At 40.7% G+C, this 21,111-nt stretch overlaps 1 protein-coding gene across 2 annotated transcripts in view; it reads right to left on the bottom strand.

Moving 5' to 3' along the window:
* Nucleotides 1-17,688: 17,688 nt before the first annotated feature.
* The window catches only part of ago3a (argonaute RISC catalytic component 3a), a 33,435-nt gene continuing 30,012 nt past the window's right edge, over nucleotides 17,689-21,111 (bottom strand). For both annotated transcript variants that reach the window (XM_030749706.1, XM_030749707.1), the window contains exons 15-19: nucleotides 20,395-20,589; nucleotides 19,932-20,066; nucleotides 19,248-19,349; nucleotides 18,081-18,280; nucleotides 17,689-17,897 (exon numbers count right to left, since the gene is read on the bottom strand). In XM_030749706.1, the coding sequence (XP_030605566.1) occupies nucleotides 17,789-17,897; nucleotides 18,081-18,280; nucleotides 19,248-19,349; nucleotides 19,932-20,066; nucleotides 20,395-20,589 (741 nt within the window). In that variant the 3' untranslated portion in view covers nucleotides 17,689-17,788. The remainder of the gene's footprint in view (nucleotides 17,898-18,080; nucleotides 18,281-19,247; nucleotides 19,350-19,931; nucleotides 20,067-20,394; nucleotides 20,590-21,111) is intronic.

The raw sequence follows: 21,111 nt of genomic DNA, 5'->3' as shown, positions 1-21,111 counted from the left end.
TCAATGACCATGCGTTGCCCAGTCCCCGAGGCAGCAAAGCAACTCCAGACCATACTTCACAGATGCCATGTGGTTCTTATCATGAGAAGCTGTCTTTGGTCTGCACCAAACAACTCTTATCTTTGATTTGTCTGTCCAGGGCACATTATTCCAGAAGGCCTGGTCTTTGCTCACTGTCAAACTGCAGTTTATCTCTTGCTTGGCACACCTCCCGTACAGGTCAGATTTGTACAATCTTTTTCTGATTTTAAACACCCACATTGATGGCAGCAGTTTAAAGAGTTACCTGCAGAGCCTGTGATGAAAAGTTTGGAGACTTGTTTCTTTTTTGCATCAAACTATGGATCAGATTGGCAGTGGAAATCGATACCAGTTGTAGATGATTTTCCCAGATTAATTTTTAATATATAGAGATCTTTAAAAAAATCTGCTGTCAGACTCATAGCTATTTTTTTTTCTTAGAGTCTAAGAGAACTTTCCATATCTTAGCATACTGACACTGTACATATTTTAACAACAAAGATAACACCATACCAAGATGTCAGGTTTAAATTAAACAGGTCCCACCTGTCAGCACTTAAGGATGTTCTAATCAGTGGTACATAATCTGGCACCCTGATTATACGTTCGTGGGTCGGAAGGTGTGATAAAGGTAGAGGTTTTTTCTCCAGGTACTTTAATTTCCACCCACAGTTCAAACACATGCATGTGAGGTTAATCAGTGATCCCCGTGCAACCCTACATTGGATACATTGTCAAGAGGGTGGATGGATGGATGGATGGTCTTTAGTAAACCAAACAGGTATTTATTAGGAATTTATTATTAAAGTAACCAAAAAGTGAGATTCACAAAATTCTAAAATTCATTTCTTTTTTATTTATATGGTATTAGTTCACACCAACAGTCACCTCAAGCCACTTTATAATGCAAGATGAAGAACCTACAATATTATAAGGAAAAGCCCAGCAATCAGACAACCCTCTGCGAGCAAGCAATTGGTGACAGAGGGAAGGAAAAACTCCCTTTTAACAGGCAGAAACCTCCAGCAGAACCAGGCTGAGGGAGGGGGGGGTCATCTGCTGTGACTGGTTGGGTGGATAAGCAGAAAGAAAAGAGGGGGGGGGGGGGGGGGGGGGGGGGGGTTCATCACATTGTTAATTATACCAAAAGAAAGAAATTCCCTCAAATGATGTCCTCGACAGATGGGGAAAAAAGACTTTTTATGAAGAGTATATATGATATTCTGTAATAAGAGCCAACTTGAAATCCTCTGGATTGTTTGTTTTTAGTGCTGAATCCATGTTGAGTCCATGTTTTCAGTGTGATGACGGTCCCAGCCCACTATGATCTCAACTTGTGTGATTAGGAGGGTAAATTTATCCTCTGGGATTCCTGTTAGTTTCAGTTTTGTTTTTGTTATTCTTCCTCTGGCTGAATCAAGTGTTCTTGGTGTTCATCCAGGAAGCTGATTGTGTGTGCAAAATAACACTGTGGACACATAATCGCTTTCACGGTACACCCATCACGCTAAAATATTCTAACCTCCAGCAATGTTATTGCTGTGCTGTACAGTGATCCACATGGAGGAAAAGGAACCAGAGAGCCAGAGGTGAAAAGGAGGACAGGTTTTATTGGGTGTGGGAGGAAAAGGCAATAGAACATCAACATGAAAGTTAGGTGTGCCTCTGGGACTTTTAGCCAAAGAGTTTCTGCTTTCTATGCCCCGCATATTTCAAGATATCAAAGAAAAGTCACTCTGTTTTCTACAAAAGTCCTCAATATTGCTAAATCCTAAATTTATACAAGGATATTAGCTATTATAGCTTCCAGCTCCCTTAAGCCATATCTAGAGGTGAAAAAGATAATGATGAAATATTATGAAAATGGAAAGAAAACTGAAGTTACAAGTGTGGAATACAAATCACACTGCTGAAGTCAGACTGTGTGCACCTGCTTTCTTAATGTGCCATGCTATATGAAATAGAAATGTAGGCTTCACAAGAGTCTGCAAAATGCAAATGTAAAGCAATATATGAAGTCTACATAAACAGCGTGCAGAGAATCCATCTGAGGAGCACTGACTCTATAAGTGCAGGAAAAAAAGGAAGGCGGAACGTTTCTCAAATGGCTCCTTCAGTCAGATTTGTGCTAAAATCCTGTCTGTCACTCGCCCATTAGCACTACTCCCATTGTGCTGTTAGCCTACCCTGTGCTACCTTGCATTCATGTGCCTCCCACTAGACTGCAGAGAAGATGGAGGTGCAGGAGAGGCACACTGATCATCAAGAAGAGAGCCTGAAAGTTTCACAGCCGGAGCTGGATGTAGAAAAAGTAAATGTGCTACAAGGTGTTTTTGGAGTTGCACAGATCTAAAAGTTGTAATGGAAAATAAAAAAGAAAAGTTACCCAAGAAGATAAATCTGTAGGTGTTACACAGTTTAATGTTGTCTAACAATTAAACACCAAACTTATCAGTTTACTGTTTATGTACCCATAATCATTATGTACTCCAAACAACTAGCATCATATCTGGACCCATTTCTTCAGTGATGAAATCTGCAGCTGCATTTTTCATACAATGCCACGCAACGTGGCTGAAAATGGGTCAAAAATACAGTGGGTTCTTTTTTATGTTAAATTTATGCTTACTCAGAGCTGTGCTGCCTTTGTCGCCAATTAGAAAATCACTGGAAATATAAATTAGTAATCCATTTTCAGATTTGCTCTTACTGATGATGAAACTTTTCAGTAAGAGGAAACAAGCCCAAAATAGGCACATCTACTAGTGCGCTACAGAAATAGACTGACAAAATATCATCAGCCTCCTCCTTTAATGGAAATTGTGATGTAACTCAGTTTTAGCGCTTTGGGTGGCACCATGTTGGGTTTTGTTGGAGCTGGAATTTTTGTATACGTGAAGGTCGAGTGCAAAGTTGTCAAAGGTGTATCCGTAGGCTGTATTACTGCATCACACAGACGCAGATACCTGCTAATTAGTGGGAAGGGAGGAGTTCCAAGAGGAGAGAATGAAATGGGATATATGAAGAACAAAGTAAAACCATCAAGCGTGTACTTTCTCCTTTGTGCGCAGACATACAGCTGTTGTTTTTTAATGAGAGGTGAAACCATAAAGGACTCCACTCTTTCCTTCTTTTCAACACTGCGATGCTCTCGATGACTGCAAACCTACACAGGCAACTGGCAGACTGCTGTTAAGAATACCACTAAAGTTTTTCATGTCAGCATCTCCAGCTTGATAATCTATAAATAATTAGATTAATCAGAGTACAAGCAATCAAATTATGGCTGAGAAGAACATTTTAAATGGACATTATTCACAGAATCTATTAAATAGAAAAGACCGTCTGATCCCGGACAGCTTTATAGGCATGTGGCTGAGTGCACAGATTCATGACACGTGCACAAGAAACATGAGCGATGAGTCCTCCTTCTGCTGACCCCAATTAATAAACATCTGTCCTTCCAGCCATGTTACTCTTACTTTTTGACAGAGTTGTGCACACTCATGTTTATAGATGGGACCAGTCAGTGAAAGGACAAGTGCCTAGATTTATAATCTAGGCATCCCATGAGCTTCTTAACCTTTTAAGCATCAGTTTGACATTTTGGGGAAAGAGGCTTATTTGATGTCTCAGTGAGTATTAGATAAGAAGACTGATACCATTGTCATATCTGCAAAGTAAATATGAATCCAGAGAACAAGGGGAACTCTGCAGAACTCATTGTAAACCTTTCACATTCTTAACATTTTTTTTATAAAGTGATAATGAAAGATAAGAGTTCTTTAGCAAGCTTTATAGGTCCTGATAGGTGGGCAGGCAGATTTCATTAGGCTTTGCATGTGTCTGTCAACCTGCCCTTCAAAATAAAGTGAAATTCAAGCATAACTTAATTAAAGGTCAGTGTATTAGATAAAACTCGTTTAAAGTTTTCAACAGGTTATTCTTATGTTGACAGTCACTGCATATCAGTCTCAGCCATAATCAGAGGAGGTGACAGGCAGATTCACTGAGACAGCATCACGCTTTGTTGGCAGAAACAATCCAACTTTACAAAAAAGCAGATGAAAAAATAACTCACCCAGTTAAGTACGAAAAAATTGCCTCATTTGAACTGAAAAGCACCAGCTGCTGGTTATAAACAAACTGAAGAGTGGCATCGATCTGTCTTCCAGCTCAGAGCAGGAAAGTGAATAAATGCATTTTCCCAATTATCATTTTAGCTCCAATTTAAAAAGAGATGTCCACCGAATCAAAGTGCATAAAAATTGCTATGGATTACTTATTCCCTCTTCAAAATCTATTAAAAATGTTTCTGGGCAGACAGTCAATTTACATACTCAAAGATAGTAAAGCAGTATTATTAAATCAATATTTGCTGCTGACAGTGCAGATGCCAACTCTCATGTGAGGATAGCCTTCTGCAGTTTGTTGATTCTTTTTCCAGGTTGACTTCTGATAATTCCCTGCACTACCAGGTCGTTTGTCATCGGTGAGACAGGAGATAGTGGTGTGTGGCCTGGGAGTCAAGTGGTTTTCCCTGCACATCATACACCCTCCTAACAGAAACAGTGGGGGAGGTTAGAGGTAAAATGAACACAAGTTACAGGGCTGAAAAATAGATATCAACATGATGTGATATATATATATATATATATATATATATATATATATATATATATATATATATATATATATATATATATATATATATATATAGAAGGACTTTACAAATCACACAAAATCTGGGTCTCTGTCCACATGTCCACACATCCTTGTGTCCTGAGTCCTTTCTGTTTCTAGTTCAGCTGTCACTCTGGCTTCCTTCAAGCTTCCAACCTCAAACAAATACAGGAAGCACCTTTGCATCCTTTTATACACTCTGCATGAGACCTAACAGTGAGCACAGCTCTCCATCCATGTCTCAGCTGACCAGACTTTTCCTTGGTGAACTGTTCCCACTCCTGGTGAGAGGTGGAACTGCAGGATATATTTTATTCAGACCAGTGATGAATGCAACACCGAGGAGACAGACAGAATGCATATTTAGTAAAATGCCATCTGCATTTGAGACTGGATAATATTTCCTTATGCAATTAAGCTCAGGTTTAGTGAGGCCACAATTCATCTCTCATTTTAGACAAACATCACACTGGAGTTGTTTTACATACTGTGCCTCATTTTTCTGTGCTCTTTTTTGTCACAAGATAACCTACACAATTTTTATTATTATTTTTTATTTTTTTAACCAAGCGAGCACATCAGCAGTGTTGCTTTAAAAAGAAAGAAAGAAAGAAAGAAAACAGGCAACCGTACACTTCTAAAAAAAAAAAAGCCTGTTTTTCTTTTCTGTTTTCTAGCTGCTGGGTCAAGGTGTTACAAACAGCACCTAATCACTGATGGGTGATTAAGGAAACCTGCTGAGAAGACAGCAAGACGCGAACAAGAAAAACAAGAATATCAGATGATTGAAATGCCAGCAAAGGGCAGAAAAATGATTTATTCCAAAGTTTTTATTCAAAACAATTGTTAATGGTAAGAAAGATCAAAGCAATATGCTATAAATGAAGGGTGTGAATCCCATTCACTTGGTGGTTCGGGCAGACTGTTTCTACATTTAATTTCCTTCTAAACTAATTTATATCAAGAGCTGTATCAAATGTGACACCTGGTTTCAGCTGGTATTTCTTTTAATTAGAATCAGTTATGGAGCTGACTTGGTAGTTCTAATAAAGTGTTGAATTACTGGTGCAACTGTAGCTGAGTCTGTACAGTCAAAACTTCAAAAATTATAACCCTGAAGAGTCTAAAACAGTATTTTTTTGGTGACCCAAATCATGTTTTTTTGTTACAATTCTTCAGTTATCCTTTTTTTTTGGGTGAAGTGCGTAAAACTCTATCAAAATCGCTGTAAGAGTAAGCGCCAGAAGCTGTTGATGGCACAAAATTAATCAGTATTTTACTTGATCAATAGCACAACTGCTGTTCGGTGAAATTTAGATTGCTAAACCTGCAGTTTCAGGATTATAGGAGGAAAAAAAATGACTGCACTACATGCACAAGGTGTCTAAACCGCATACAATATTCATGCATCACTACGAGGTTTTGTTGTTTACAGGGATAGCCATAAACTCCCACTACCTGTCCATCATTTATGAGAAATTACAAAGTCAGCAAGTGGCTGGTGGAAAAATAGTGCTGGGGTGGAATTCAGTGCTACACTAAGTCAGTCAGAGGAGAAATTGCATCCCCCCCCACAAACCTCCACAAATCAGTTTATCCTGGGCTTTAACTTATTCAACATCCTCTGAGATGTTTCCATTACCTCGTGGATGTCAAGTGTGCCACTCTGAGCCTCGGTTTTTTTTTTTTGCTGGATTTGCAGAAGTTCACGTCTCTGAAACAGTCTGTGTGGATTGCAGTGATTTATTTATTTTACCTGGCATACAAATGACATATTTTAGATGACACAATGTGCATGATCCTCTGTTACATAAACAAATTAAGGGTAACAAACAAATTAAGAAAGCCAAGGTAGCCAGAAACATGACTCGAATGATACGATGTTGTTCCCTGAAGCATTTCCTGGCATTTGTCTTTTATCCAATGTTTTTATCCAAACCGTCGTGACTATTTTTTTTTTTTTTAATGTTCAGCTGAACTTTAACCCTAAATCTACTTGTCAGTTGCCTGACATGGAACACAAGGTTCACTGAATGCCTAAAAATTACAGCTGGCTTATTTTCTGGTTGGCATTTAGTGTCGATTAAGCCTTTAACAGTTGGTTTTGTCACAGTCCTGCTGTAACATCACGAGAGATGAATGAGAAAAAGTGTGACAGCTGCATTTAGGCCCACAGAGGGACGTCTGTTTGACTAAACAGCGGCTCTGCCTTATTTAAATGATATAAGGAAATTAACACCATCATTTTGTCATTTTGATGTTGCTGAGCGCGCAGGGATTGACAGTTAGGATGTGAACATAATAAGTGTTTAGTCCCACCCTGCAGAGCGTCTGATTTCTCGCTGAGAATTCATCTTGCCGTGTTTTTAATGATGTTGCGGCTCCGAGCTGATCGTTTTTTCCTGTTTGTTATTGTGCTGCCATTAGGCTGCTGTAGCTTAATGTCTTCCCAGTTGCTTGCAAACAAAATTTAAATGTCTCAAATACGAAAAAACTAAAAAAATTCCAGGAAAAGAAGTTTTTGCATGAAGTCTCGGCTGAGTGTAAGTGATGACCTCTGAGCTTCCCATTTAATCAGCCAATAAACCACCCGACTCAGTTTGGACTAGATCCTGTGTGTTTAGTTTCATGCTGTTTACTGCTAATTTATAAAATCTCATTAAATGCAAAGGAGATGTGTGCAGATTGTGCAGATCCTGCTTTAATAATGATAATAATAATATGAAGGAATGCATTTCAGTGAGTGTGGGGTTGCTGCTTTAATTCCCACACAGGTGTTTTCAGTCACTGTGGTTAATTATACCTCTGCTAGGCAGGTCTGCCCTGTCGGGAATTATGTGAGCTCAAACATTATGTACTAATACTAACTTTAAAGACATAATTCATGTCAGGGGAAGGACGGGCCATAACCATTGATAGTTTGTACCCATCGATGAAAATCAGGGAGAATAAGTGATAACAGCTGCGTTACCATGGCTGCAGGCGTGACGGGCTTGTCAACAATCCTTCCTGTTTGCAGTGTTTTTCAGGCAGACCATCCTTTCTTTTAACCTCGTGAAATTCTCAGCTTGTTAGTGAGAACAGCGTCTCAGAGCAAAGTGTATCAGTTTTGCTGTTGACGAGCAATTACTGATCTTTGTCTTCCACGCATATTGTACGAGTGTGCAGTGAAAGTATCTTTACAGCGACACTATACACTCAGTGGGAATGCTGCTGTATTTGTAAAGTTGTGACAGTTGTACTTATCGTTGTTCTGTGTTTTGTTTAACAATGGGTTAAGTGTGTATTTGTTGATTCCTACGCAGAGCTCTCATTTGCGGTTACCACAGTAAAGTAAGAACCCTGGCAAACCTGCTAAAATACACGAGATGCACGAGACAAGTGAAAGAACGATGCTTTTGAATGAATGAATGAATGAATGAATGAAGTTTTATTGCCATGTGGGTGAACTCAATTTAAACTTTAACAAATTTGGAGAAGCTGTATAAAAAAATGTATGTTGGTTTGGAGACAGTGGCACTGATGATTTTCACTGGGAGTGACCAGAAGGGCCGGGATCAGGAATGATTATACCAGACAGCTCAGGTTGAGTGGTTTGAAGACAAAGTTAGAGGCAAGGCTGAGATGGTTTGGACATGTGCAGAGGAGGGATAGTGGATATATTGGACAAAAGACGTTGAAGATGGAGCTGCCAGGCCGGAGGAAGAGAGAGATTCATGGATGTAGCGACGGAGGACATGCAGAGGGTTGGTGTGACAGAGAATACTAGTGAAGGGGTGAGATGGAGACAGATGATCTGCTGTGGAAACACCTAAAGGGAGCAGCCAAAAGAAGATGACGGAGTGAAGATCTGTGAATCTCTGAATTTGTCAGTCCAGCATCTTATTTACTCAGATGCTGTAAATAATATAATGTTATAAATTACATGCTGAGAGGACGAATACTGAGCACCCTGAGTTTGACTATTCTGAGAAAGAAAGAAAAAAAAAAAAAGTATTTGCACAGTGAGGGATGGGGCACACCTCAGAGAAATTAGAGAATAATCAGGCTGGTTTCATAGCACTAACTGAGAGAAGTTAGCATGCATTGTTAACATGTAAAATTAAATTAAGATGTTAGCATCTATTAGTGGTGTTTTAGTTCAGACATAGAGCCTCACGACTGCTGTTGAGTGAGTTCAATCAGTGAAATAAAACGTGAACTAATTCTAAACCAATTTAGCTGCAGTTGGGGGGGGGGGGGGGGGGGGCGCTCGTCTGAGATTATATTTGTCTTAAAACTGTAGCTTATTTCTGTATAACAGATATAATTGTGAACTCTGAGGGGCTTACACATTCCTGCAGCCACCCAGTGTTCTCTTAAATACGTGGTGGCAATATGTGATTTTTATTGCCCACAACATTTTCTGCAATTCCATTTATTACATATAAAAAAAAATACTATACCCCACTGAGACACCCAAGGTAAAGCAAAGCATTTTTATTGCAAGTATTAGTCAAAGATACACTTCAAACTGAAGCAAAGCAACACTAAAAAGGCCAACAACCTATAAGAAAGGGAAACAAAAGAAAGACTATTAAAACTGAAAGGAATAGAACTGTTGGTACAACACAGCCTTTGCAAAATACAGACAGACATGGATGATCTGGTGGTGAAGGCTTCATGTATACATCAGTTTGCTGGTGCCTCACTCAGAGGTATCAGAGCTCAAGATCTTTACTTTGAAATAAGACTGACACAAGAGTGATGATGCATTGGAACAAAAGGTTTTTCTGTTTTTGAACAATCAGAGTACACAAAATGGTTTATGTCCTTGGCCACTCTCAAATATCTGTCTTCAAAACCATTAAGTGTATACAAGGTAAACGGCATCAGGAGCCTAATCTCTTCTGCGGTTTTTTTTGTTGTTTTTTTTGGTTTGAAGTCATTTTGGAATGCAAATGTAATGAAAACAGGTTCAACATCAGATGGGAGTAAACATTTAATAAACCAAAGCGGATTTGGTTTAAAGGACAGAGGGCTTTCTCACTTTGGAACAAGAATGACAACACTCAAAGGTCAATGTCTCTGATCCTCCAGAGGGACAACCAACAGATAATCAAAACAAAAAGGAAAGAAAGAAAAAAAAAATCACAACACAATTCATCCTTGGTTCATCATACAGGCACAGGTCTCTAATCCGGCACACTGGGGAACCCCCAGGCCTGGGTCAAACTGTTCTTTAGATCCTTCTTTGGATCAGTGACAACCAATAAGGTTACGACATACAGGCAAGTGCATAAAAATCTAATGGGTACATTAGCATATTCAGAATTTATGATGATATCCGAATGGCCCACGGGCAGTAGGCACTGCTCATCTGTTAACAACAAATACCAAAAAAGGGCTTCCAAAGGCAGTTTGACCCAGACCCGGTTCCTGTTCCGACATCAGTACAAATGAAACAGAGCAGTTTTCGTTCAGAGTACATCAGCGTGCTCTCCGTTGTGTAGCAATGTTAGTGGTTTACACGGGAAGTGAGAACACATGAGGACGCCGGTTGAAGAAATCAGGGTAGATCAAGTACACAGGCTAGTTCTCTTGGTAGGCCACCCAACACAGACATCGCAAAGTCACACAGATTTCTGAATATTACGTAAGAACGCACTTAAGGCTGAGGCGTGGGTTTTCCTGCGAAATGAGACCTGTTCCTGCTGTAAATTATTCTGGCACAAGAAAAACCGACAGGAGACAAATAAAGAGGAAAGAAGCGACGCCTAGGCTAAAAAAAAATAAAATAAAAATTCACTGTAATCCAAAGAATTTTGCTTTTCCAACAGCTTTCCTTCTTCCCCCTGCCATTTTTTTTAAAAATTTACTTTACACCCTACTACTTGCTCTATACTGGCTCAGGGAATTTACATGGCTAACGTACCAATTTAGCAGCTCGGGGTGAAAAGTCAGCTATTCGACACAAGTCAGTGTGGTTCAGAAATGGTTCCCTTCGTCAGAGATGAGCTGCAACATGTGGGGGCTGGCATTTGGCCTTCTCAGGTGGTGAAAGAAGAGTGGAGGGTTAAGAGATATTTAGAAAAGGAAGGAGGGGGAAGTTGACCGGAGCCCGACGCGGCACCGGAACAAGTCAAATCCGCCTCCACCCTTTGCGCCACCTTGCACCCCCCTCCATATTGTTGTGCTTGCGTGTCTAGGAGAATAAGGCGTCAACATGGAAGGGGAGGGGCTAAAGGTTTCTCCCTCCTGGCTCCACCCCCGCCATGCTGCAAAAATGATGCGGACACTCCAGCCGCTCGAACGCACTCAATAAATACACCATAAAATATTCCGCATATATATATTTCATATATATATATTTAAAGAACAACACATTTAAATAGGACAACAAAATAAAAGTCGGCTCAAGAACAATATTTCAAAATTGGATAAGTGTTAAGACAAAACAGAATATTTTTTTACAGTTATACTTATTTTGAATCTAAAATAGTTACTGTATAAGAATATCGCAATCAGGCATTACTCAAGCATTATATGTCATAAAAGCAATTTGCAGTTTTCTTTCATGTAGTATAACATATGCAGCATACCAAGGTAAGTGAGGTGCAGTGTTTTTTTTTTTTTGTTTTTGTTTTTTGGAGATTTCTTGTAATAGAAAGATTTCACCCACTGGACTGAAAAGGTACCCACAGAATTACAGACCATACTTGGTTTTCAGTCGACACCCTACCGGCTTGAGACGAGGATACTGCTGGGCACACATTCCCTCCAACGGGGACAAGACACATGGCAGGGCATTGCTCTAAGATGAAAGAACGCCATGGGGCTGCTACTAGGGCTGGGCATCTTGAGAAAAGTCTCAATACTGACACTGGCTCTGTTCATTTCATTCCTGAACTAGATGTAAAATAAATGACACTTTTCTGCCTCTTCACGCATGTTGCTTTCTCTCAGTGCAAAAATCTAGTATTGTAAAAACTTCTGGGCTGCTCCGAGACTCCAATGTCAAAAAAACTAGGAGGTAATGATGAGTGATGTTCCTGACACCCAGCCCTAGCTGTAACAAAGTGTCAAAAGTGGCAGTCCCGAAGAGGAAACCCGCCACCTGAGAGCAGGCAGACTCTACCGAGCCAATAACAAAGTCACAAGAGCATGAGGCACATTTAATGACCGACTGCCTCGTTTGGTAACACGCATCCCTTCGTCGTCTCCTCGTTTATGCTGAGGTCTGGATCCTCTCCTCCTCCTCCTGAGCAGGAGGAAGAAGGGGACTGGAGGGACAGAGACTGTGAGAGTGGCAGTCTCTAAAGTGCTGTGCTATGTTTGCCATTCGTGGGCTGGGCTGTGTCACACCACACTAGTGTCAGCTATGACCCCCCCCCCCCCCCAACCACCCGACGCCAGACTCCGCCAACCCACCCAAACACACATTCCACTGTACCAACACCATTGGTCCAAGACACTAAATGCACTAGAAAGCAAGAGCTCAACAACAAACCATTTACTTGGCATAATGTAGGCTTAATGTCTAAATACATGAAAAAGAAGTCTGCATTGCCATCTCAAAGAAAACAAAAAAACAACAAAAAAAAACAACACATTTAAAGTGAGTGTGTGTGTGTGTGTGTTTTTGAAAAGGAGATCCCACGTCTTTGATTTTACATTTTCTCTTTCGATTTACAGCACCATCAAGAGGAAAGGCACTTTCTGTGGACTTTTTCTCGCTACCTTCCACTGCAAACAGAGAGCAACCAAAATGAGGAATACTGATTGAAGCCTCAAAACACAATACACGTTTACTTCACTTAAGAATTGAGGCGCCGGCCTTTTAAAGTAAATTTGATAGTTTTCTTCAGACAGTCGTCACTTCGCAGGTAAGATGTTTACTCACAGCATTCAGAAATATCTGTCTTAGCAAATCTAAGTGAGCGCTAAAGGGCGCAGCTGTGAGATTACTGTACCTTTTGTTTAAATCAAATACACTGAGTCATTTTTAGCAGAACGCTGCGGACAAACAACACCTTCCCACTTTTATGTAACACGCCTGTCTGTTGAAGAAAAAAAATCGGCTGCATAAATAACATCTCTGTATCCCATTAAGCATTCGCTTCCACGGGCCCAAAAAGGTCTCGCTCATGTTAGGTCATTTCTCTACCAGCTAATATTTGCAAAGCCGAGCTGATGACATTTCAAATGTAAGCGAGGCAAACACATTTGCTATGTAAACATGTGTTCAACTGCCCTCGAGGGTGTCGTTTATACACCACCTGAACATCTATTACAGACAGCAGAGATATAGTGAGTCAATCAGCCCACCACACATGCGCGCACGCACACACACACACACACACAAAACTTCCAACATAACCTGCCACACAAAGTTCTTGCTGATCAGCTTTGATTCCTTCCAAAACGCACACACGCGCGCACACACACACACACACACACACACTTACTAGAATGAATCACAGAACCCACTATATCCCTCAGTATTGTCCTTCAGCTTTAACCTTCCTTGCGCCTCGCTGGGGGATTGGATGAGATTGTACGGCCGTGGAATGTAGACCGAGGGGCGTAAATGTTTTGAACGTGAGCAAAAATAAGATAACAGGCTTTGTGACGTCGCAGATTTGCCGCAAGGGTACGTCTTTGTATTTGTGTGCACGTGAAGTGGCAGAGACCAGTGTGAGGAAAGCAACAGAGGTTGCAATCCAACATAAACCCCCCCCCCCCCCCTCCCCAGGGCTTTAACACAAAGGAATGGAGAACTACTAAAACCTTGTTTCGCTATTCTTTGATCACACTCGTCTTTGAAATGGATCACCAAGACTTTCAAAAAAAAAAAAAAAAAAAAACACACCCTTGCCCATTCCTTTTTCCGCTCTCCTCTTGATAAGGAGCAGGCATCAGCACCAGTTAAAAAGAAACCCGAGAAAATTCAAGAGCAGAAGCTCAAAATATCAATCGCCTTTTTTTTTTTTCTTTTCTTCTTCTTCTTCTGCTGTTTGTTGTTACAATAGGGTTGTAATTTCTTACAGTTTTTCTGAATTGCTAAGACATTAAATCCCATTCTCTGAACCAAACACTGTGTGTTCTGAACCATTTACTCAATCAATCATTCTTTTGGCAAAACCTTAAAACCACGTTTTCAAATTGATTCCTAACGTTTCTGTAGTTACACGTCAGTCTGCAGATTCCAACTTTAAGCACGTCCTCACTGAATGGCATTTCCAACGTGATGCACTTAAAAGAAAACAGCAAGTGGCAAATGTTAAAGCGCAGATGTCACAGTTCACGCTCTTTGCTCATATATTCCAGTTCATAGTATACAGGCTGAATGGAGCATTGAGTCGACACTGATATCGATGAGGCAGAGCAGAAACGGTACGGTTAAGAGGTAGAAGGTGGATGAGAAGTTAATTCACTAAGTTATTTATGGATTAATCATCAGAGAAGCAGGACCAAGAGCACCACGCGATCTTAACAGGTTCTCTCTGGCCAGCGTGTTCGGGTCAGTCAGACAGGCTCTAACAGCTACTGGGTCTCATTTCTGACTTCAAAACAATACAAACGTGTTGAAGACAACATCAATTTTGAAAGCATCAAAAAGGATTTGGGGTGCAATTGTAGCTCACCCGGTTGAGCAGGTTGACCCATTTACCAAACAATACTTTAGTGTGATGGGTTTGTCTCTGGATCCACAGACACTGCAATAACTGTACTGCTTACAGTACTTAAAGTGGGTAAACTCTAAAATATTTAGAGTTGAGTTAATTTTTTTAAATACATTTACTGCATTTTAAACAACTTCTTTTTTTTTTTCCTGGAGCTACACAACCTGAACTTTCTCTCTTTTTTTTTTTTTTGATGCAGCATGTAATGACTGCTCAGCATTGTTTCTGACTGCGTGTATGAAAAACAAACAAAAAAAAACCTGTTTGGTTCGCAGCCACGTGTCTGATACTGCGAGAAGAGTCAGAGGTTTTGGTAATGTTGTTCAGTCACAGATCTGAGAAAACGAGATCCTTTCAAGAAAAATTGTCTTAGCAATTATGAAAAACTGCAATACAAAGGCTTTCTGGATACAGTATGCTCACATGATCTCTTATGAAAAACTTTTGTTTGATCATCTACAAAAAAAAAAACAAAGAAAAGAAATAAGCATTCAACAGCTTGAAAGTTTTTTTTTTCCAAACATCAAAGCAAGAGGCAGTTAAAGTCCACATCCCTATCAATAACAGTATGACAGTCCAAACACACAACTAGGTTCAACAACCCCACCACTGTTCACACATACACTATACGTTATACAGTGACACAGGCACAAGTCAATAGTCTATTGCAATAATAAAACTTTGTTATACTTTTTTTTTTTTAAACTATTACTTGTCATGATACATTTATTACTAAGATTAATAATTAGACTACATTTTTTTCTGTTAGCAAAAATAAGTGGTGTGCATTACATAATGTAAAATGTACAAATATACTTTCAATCTGGCTTTTTTTTTTTTTAAAAAGGCTTTCAGATACTAGTGAAATCACGAAGGCTCAAACCCACTGGCTTCCACACTGAAAGGCCAGCCTGTGAAAGGCAGTTGAATGCAACAGCAGAGGCAGGAACACACCTCAGTTATACCTCAGGCAACGTCTGCTGCTGTACCGTTTACAAGTTCTCCAAGTCGATCGAACCCGAACAAAATCATAAATGTAGAACTCCCCTCAACAACCACAGCAGTGGAACCTTCTCTTCTCCTTCACTGAGTGAGGTTTACAGCCCCCCCCCCCCACTAATCCGCCTGCTTATTTAGAGTCTCGTATTGAGGTTCAGCTTCAAATTCTAATTCAGACAGAGTAGCACCGCGCCTGTGTTCAGTCCTGAAACACATGCTTCTTTTAGTGCAGATAACTTTTAAACAAAAACAAAAAAACATCCCAAACAAACTTCAGGTCATTAGCAGCAGAGGAGCTCTGTGGTGACCCATTACGCAGATAAACACTTCACACCAACGGTCAGCTGCACATCTGCAAATGTTGGTCATCAACTTGACTCCTCAGCTTTGTTCTGAAGCCAGTCCCAACTTCAAGCCGGCCACGCGGGCAGGAATTAAAGCCAGCATTGGATTTAGGATGTCAATCTAAAGATGGTTTGCGAGAAGGCTAACTCCATGCCCACGAAGCCGGCCCTTCACTTACAAACACACTGTAGCAGCTGGATTCATGTCTGGTGAATATTAGGCAAAAAGACAACTTGGCCTACTTTGCTTGAATGCTGCTCCAAAGCAAAGCCAACAGCTAACACTGCTGTACAGACAAATACAATAAATATATTGATCTTAGGTTGATTTGAATGAGATGTATAGAAAAGTCAGTAGACTGTTGTTGAGAATAAGAGGCATCGGGTGAAACTTTCTTGCTTCACGCTGTCTTACGGTGTCCATCGGTTGGTGTAAGCTCTTTGATCACTGTACCCCCCTGAAACCAGCTCTGACCATTACACACTTCACTTCCAACAGGCACTTGAATACTACCTCTTTATGGCCTTTATAACTCCACTTTGCTGCCATCGAGTGAAAAGCTTTGTTATTCTTACAAATTAAGAAAATTCAATCTCATTCGCAAACTGACGATCAGGAATTGTAAAATCACGCCCACTGATCCGAACGTATTCTCAAACCACGGAGACGCACAAAGTCCTTCAGTTCAAGTAAAAACATCAAAATCACCAAAACTGCAGTTGCACCTTTTTTTTTTTTTTTGGTTGCCCAACAGCAAGGGCAAACTCATGAAACATGCAGATCAATCAGCTCACGGAGGAGCAACACATGAAAGTGCCCTGCAAGTGGCAAACCTTTCTCCTTTCAAGGCTTTCAAATGAAATATGTAACTGTACTTTTGAGCCGTTTAAGTCCCCTAAAATCCTCTTCCCTTCGTTCGACTGATTATTGCACAAGAGGAAACCATCGACATCATCTGCATTTAGCCACCATCTTCAATGCAAGGGGGGAAAGGCAAGATAAAGCACTGAGAGAAATGAATGCATGGCAATTAAAAACCAAAGCTAACATGATTAACCCCCCCTTTTTTTTTTTTTAAAGAATTAGATACTTAAAATGTTTCACATAATGTAGAAGAAACAAATCAACCAGACTCAAACAACAGTGTTATACTTCAAATACAATCCATGGATGGCTGCAACTCAGCAAACTGATATATCAGCCAATATAAACTGCCCCGTTTAAATGTGACAACTGACTGTCAGAAATAAAACTGATCTGAGATCACCAAAACAGCTCCTCCTTGTGACTTTTAAGGGGCATTTATACCTCATCGCCAATAGGTGGCAGTGTGCTCAAAAGAACAGCTCTATACAAGTAACTGGTGATATCACACACTAGTGAAAAGTGACCAACAGGAAAGGAAACAAGAGGGAAAATAAGAAGCTGGGAGGACCTCTGGTCAATGAAACTATATTCCAAAATAAATCAGACCCCTCTTAATAACTCCAGAGTCTGACTCTTTTTTTTTTTTTCTCTGCTCTCAAATTTCAAAAATTGGAGAAAATCAAGAACAAATTACAGTAAAACTGATAGAATGTAAAAGTGCTGCTGCTCAAATTGACTTGAGGTACCGAAGAAGGCAAACAAGCAGATTTAACAAAGACTGTGCCAAAGAAAAGTAAAAAAAGACAAACAGCCACAAACGAGGCCACGAGTAAAGGAAACAAACAAATAGGAAAATAGGAGGGGCACTGAAAAAGGGGGGGGGGGGGGCTGATAAGGGTCAAAATAAACTAGTTGGCTGGTTTAATATTGCATAATAGTGCTGAGATTCTCTCGTTTGTTTTTTTGTTTTTTAAAGCAGCGTTTGCATCCTCAGTCCAGTGTGGGGGTGCCTCTTCCCCTCCCTCCTCCCTGCTTTCCTCTGCACAGTGTCAGGTCCGTTTTGATTAGGCATGTGGGGGGGGGGGGGCGGCGGGTGGGACTTGCACCTATGAGGATTCCTTGACTGGCATGCCAGGTGTGCATGGTTGTGTCTGTGTGTGTTTATGTGTGTGTTAAAAGTGGCAATGGTTGGAGAGGGTTGGTGTAGCTCAGGCGAAATACATGGTCCTCAGGGTGTCGTGGTGAATCTGAACAGCTTTGGCCAGCGCCTGGGGGTCCCGACCGTTACTCTGACCAGACACATGGCTGCCCTCGGCGCTTCAGAAAGAACAAGAGAAGGGACAGTTATGATGGACGGCCCAACAACAACAGCATGCACGCAGGAAAATTAAGAAAATGCTTCAAATAAAACGGCACATTTACTCTCAAAGCATTCCTCTGTAAACTCTCGCGCCTTTACAGACCAAGTATAAAAAGGAAGAACGTGTCTATTCTCCTCACCTGTCGTGTTCTTTGTCAACCAAGTGATAGCGGGCACGAAAGGCCACCAGGTGGGCATAGTAGGCTGGCGCAGGGATGGAGACTGAGCGGGTACAGCGCACGTAGGTGTGGCACAACTGGTAGGTGAGCAGCTGGAACTCATCAGCGGTAAAACAATTGTCGTCCCACAGTACATGGTAGTGGGAGGGCCGACTGGTGCCCTGAGATTTGGGAGTTAAACATTTGTATCGCAATGAGACTCACATTCAAGATTCAATTCATCATTGCAACATAGTTCACAGCAATTTGCTTTGTTGGATTCACATGAGAAAAACCCAGAAAGCTCAGGACATCACTTCACTACGCTTAAGTATAAAACAAGTGGAGTGGCATTAAATATAGTGGCACATGCGTTTTGCTGAACTTTAATCTTCCTTGGAAGAAAGATATTCCAGAGATGGCTGGCTGGAAAAACAGGAGCTCCTTTTACTGTCGCCAAATAAGGGATGGCTCCATATCGCCACCTAGGGCATCTTAAAAATACAGACAGCGCCTTTCTTAAGTAACAAAGCTGTTAGTAATACAATAATACATTTTCCTGGACAAAGCTCCAGATGTCGACTCTGAAAATAATTGTGGCAATATTTTCACAATTTCCAAATATCTGTGTTACTCCTAACATCTCTCTCACCACAGCATGTTGCTCAAAGTCTAGGTTGGCTTTAACACAACAGTTTAGTTTAATGGATTGTCCAATTTGGCAAGTATGGGGCTGATAAGATACTGAGTACTAGATTGGCACACCCCCTAAACTGAACAGCTCAAATAGAGATAATGGATTAAAAAGCTAATAGGAAAAAAAATATTAGTATTTACTTTAACTATCTGCTGTGCTGAGCTGCTGCCATGCACAAAATGGAAAAGGAAAAAACTCTATAGAAGTTTACTTTTCATCATGCCTTACTAGTTTCTTTATTTAAAAAAAAAAAAAAAAAAGGCAAATCTGTTTTAGACAATTGTTCTGTCAAATTTTATTTTTTTGTTTGCTTTATTCCTAAATCATATTCATTATCTAATTAGAACAGCACGTTTCTCTGCAAAAGCACACACACATTTAATCAGAGGAGAGGGTTAATAAAATCCTGTAGAGAACAGCAGCAGACCGGGTACAGAAGAGGTTGTGCTGACCTGTATTCCAGCGTGACTGCAGAGGTAAAAATCAAACTCGTAGGGATGCGTGATGTCCGTATCCACAGTAGTACCAGCAGGAATGTTTCCACTACGTCCAACCTTGCAAAGCAAAAATGAATCTCAGTTACCTCCGTACTAATGCTTTCTGATTTTTCATTTGTTTTCCTCATGGCTCACCAGGAAAAAAGATAAAAAAAGAAAAGAAAAAAAAGAAAAAGACAGCAGATAGCGGGGCTTTTAAAGCACTAAATTACGTCAGGAACTACAAATTCTAAGAACTAACTGATGGAGAGACCCAGGCAAAGGTTCACCAAGTGCTTTCCAAACAACCAATTAAAAGCCTAATGCCCCAGGGAGCCTAATGCTCTGTAAGAAGACTGCCTGCACTGAAAATAAGGCTGTTACTCTCCGGGTCTCACTCTCAGGGCCTTGAGTGCCACTCCAGAGCTCTCGGTTTGCATTGGGGCCCTAATGCTTTAATCGAACATAATTATAGCAGTTAGGAGGGTGAACAGTCGAATTGACAACAAAAGGTAATTAAAGAGCCCCATTTTCAGTAATTAATGTTCCAACATGGAACAGAAACACCAAGCTGACTTTAATGGGCACCATCATTGTGTCATGCTAAAAATAAATAAATAAATAAATAAGAGCATGAGCCGGTGTGCGATGGGGACTCACTCTCTCGTTGCGGTCGGCACAGAAGAGGCGTGTATGGTGGCGTTTTTGCACAACTATGTAGGTGATGCCTGGCTGGTACTCCTTCTCCAGGCTGATACAGGCCTCACGGATGGCCAGCAGCTCATAATACAGCACCTGAAGAAAAAGGAAAATTATAATCAAATGAAAATGCCATTTAAGTTTTTAAGTTATGTTATGGATAGCACAGGACTTAACTTCAAAAAGGTTATATAAATAAGAAATCTGGGTGTACTGTCATTCACTTACAAAAAACATCATGAAGGAATTTGAGATTAAAATTATTTTTGGAACATGCTTGCACATTTTGATTAGAAATATATGAGTAAACATTTTGTGTACCAGTATGCCTAAACAGGTACCCAAACACAGTAAAACACCTGCTTGAACTATAAAAGATACACTACAGAATTGTAGCTGGTTTCTGGAAACAGCTGAGCCATACCTGTCTGAACTGGCCTTCTGAAACTCCATCCCTGTAGAAAATGATCCGTGTTGGCTTGTAGCGCGTTGATTTGTAGAACTGGATCAGCAGTTCCCGCACCATAGAGGCCAGGTCCTGGATGACCTCCTGTCTGGGCCTCTGGACTCGCACAGTGGCACAGTACCTGCTGGGGTGGGCGTCCATACTGCCTACCACCTGACAGAATGAGTTTGGAGCAGAGGAACCATTAATGAAAAGGAACGGATTATAAGCTAAAGGGAAAGCGAAACATTAATCACAGAAATGTCAGTGTCATTATTACAGCTCCTCAGCATTTCCTCCTCTCTTTCTGTTACTAACCCACTGAATGTTTCCCTGCATGCAAATTAGGATGTTTCAGCCCTCATCCAGGATCAGCGCCTCTACCAGACCTTTCTGCCGCCTCCTCAATCCTGTCCCCTGCCTGCACCGCTGCCTGCCTTCTCACCTCTCCGACTGCATAAACAATTATCTTGCCTGCTTAAAAGAGCAGCCAAGCTGTTAGTCAGGGTGGCTGCAATTTAAAGTTTGTTGATGTGCCTCTTAGTTTCTGATCATTAGTTTGTTTCCTGTGTGCTCTTCAAATGCATTCTCATAGCTACAGCTGAGCCACAAAATTTGTGCCTTTAATACAGTACTTTTCTGCATGCACTCATTAGTGCTTATATTGTATCTTAGTATGATATTTTTCCCTGTGCC

Source organism: Archocentrus centrarchus, chromosome 16 (genome assembly GCF_007364275.1).
Source record: "Archocentrus centrarchus isolate MPI-CPG fArcCen1 chromosome 16, fArcCen1, whole genome shotgun sequence".
NCBI classification, from domain to species: Eukaryota; Metazoa; Chordata; class Actinopteri; order Cichliformes; family Cichlidae; genus Archocentrus; species Archocentrus centrarchus.
The sequence above is the reverse complement of the archived record's forward strand: the minus strand, read 5'-3'. Positions and strand labels throughout refer to the sequence as shown.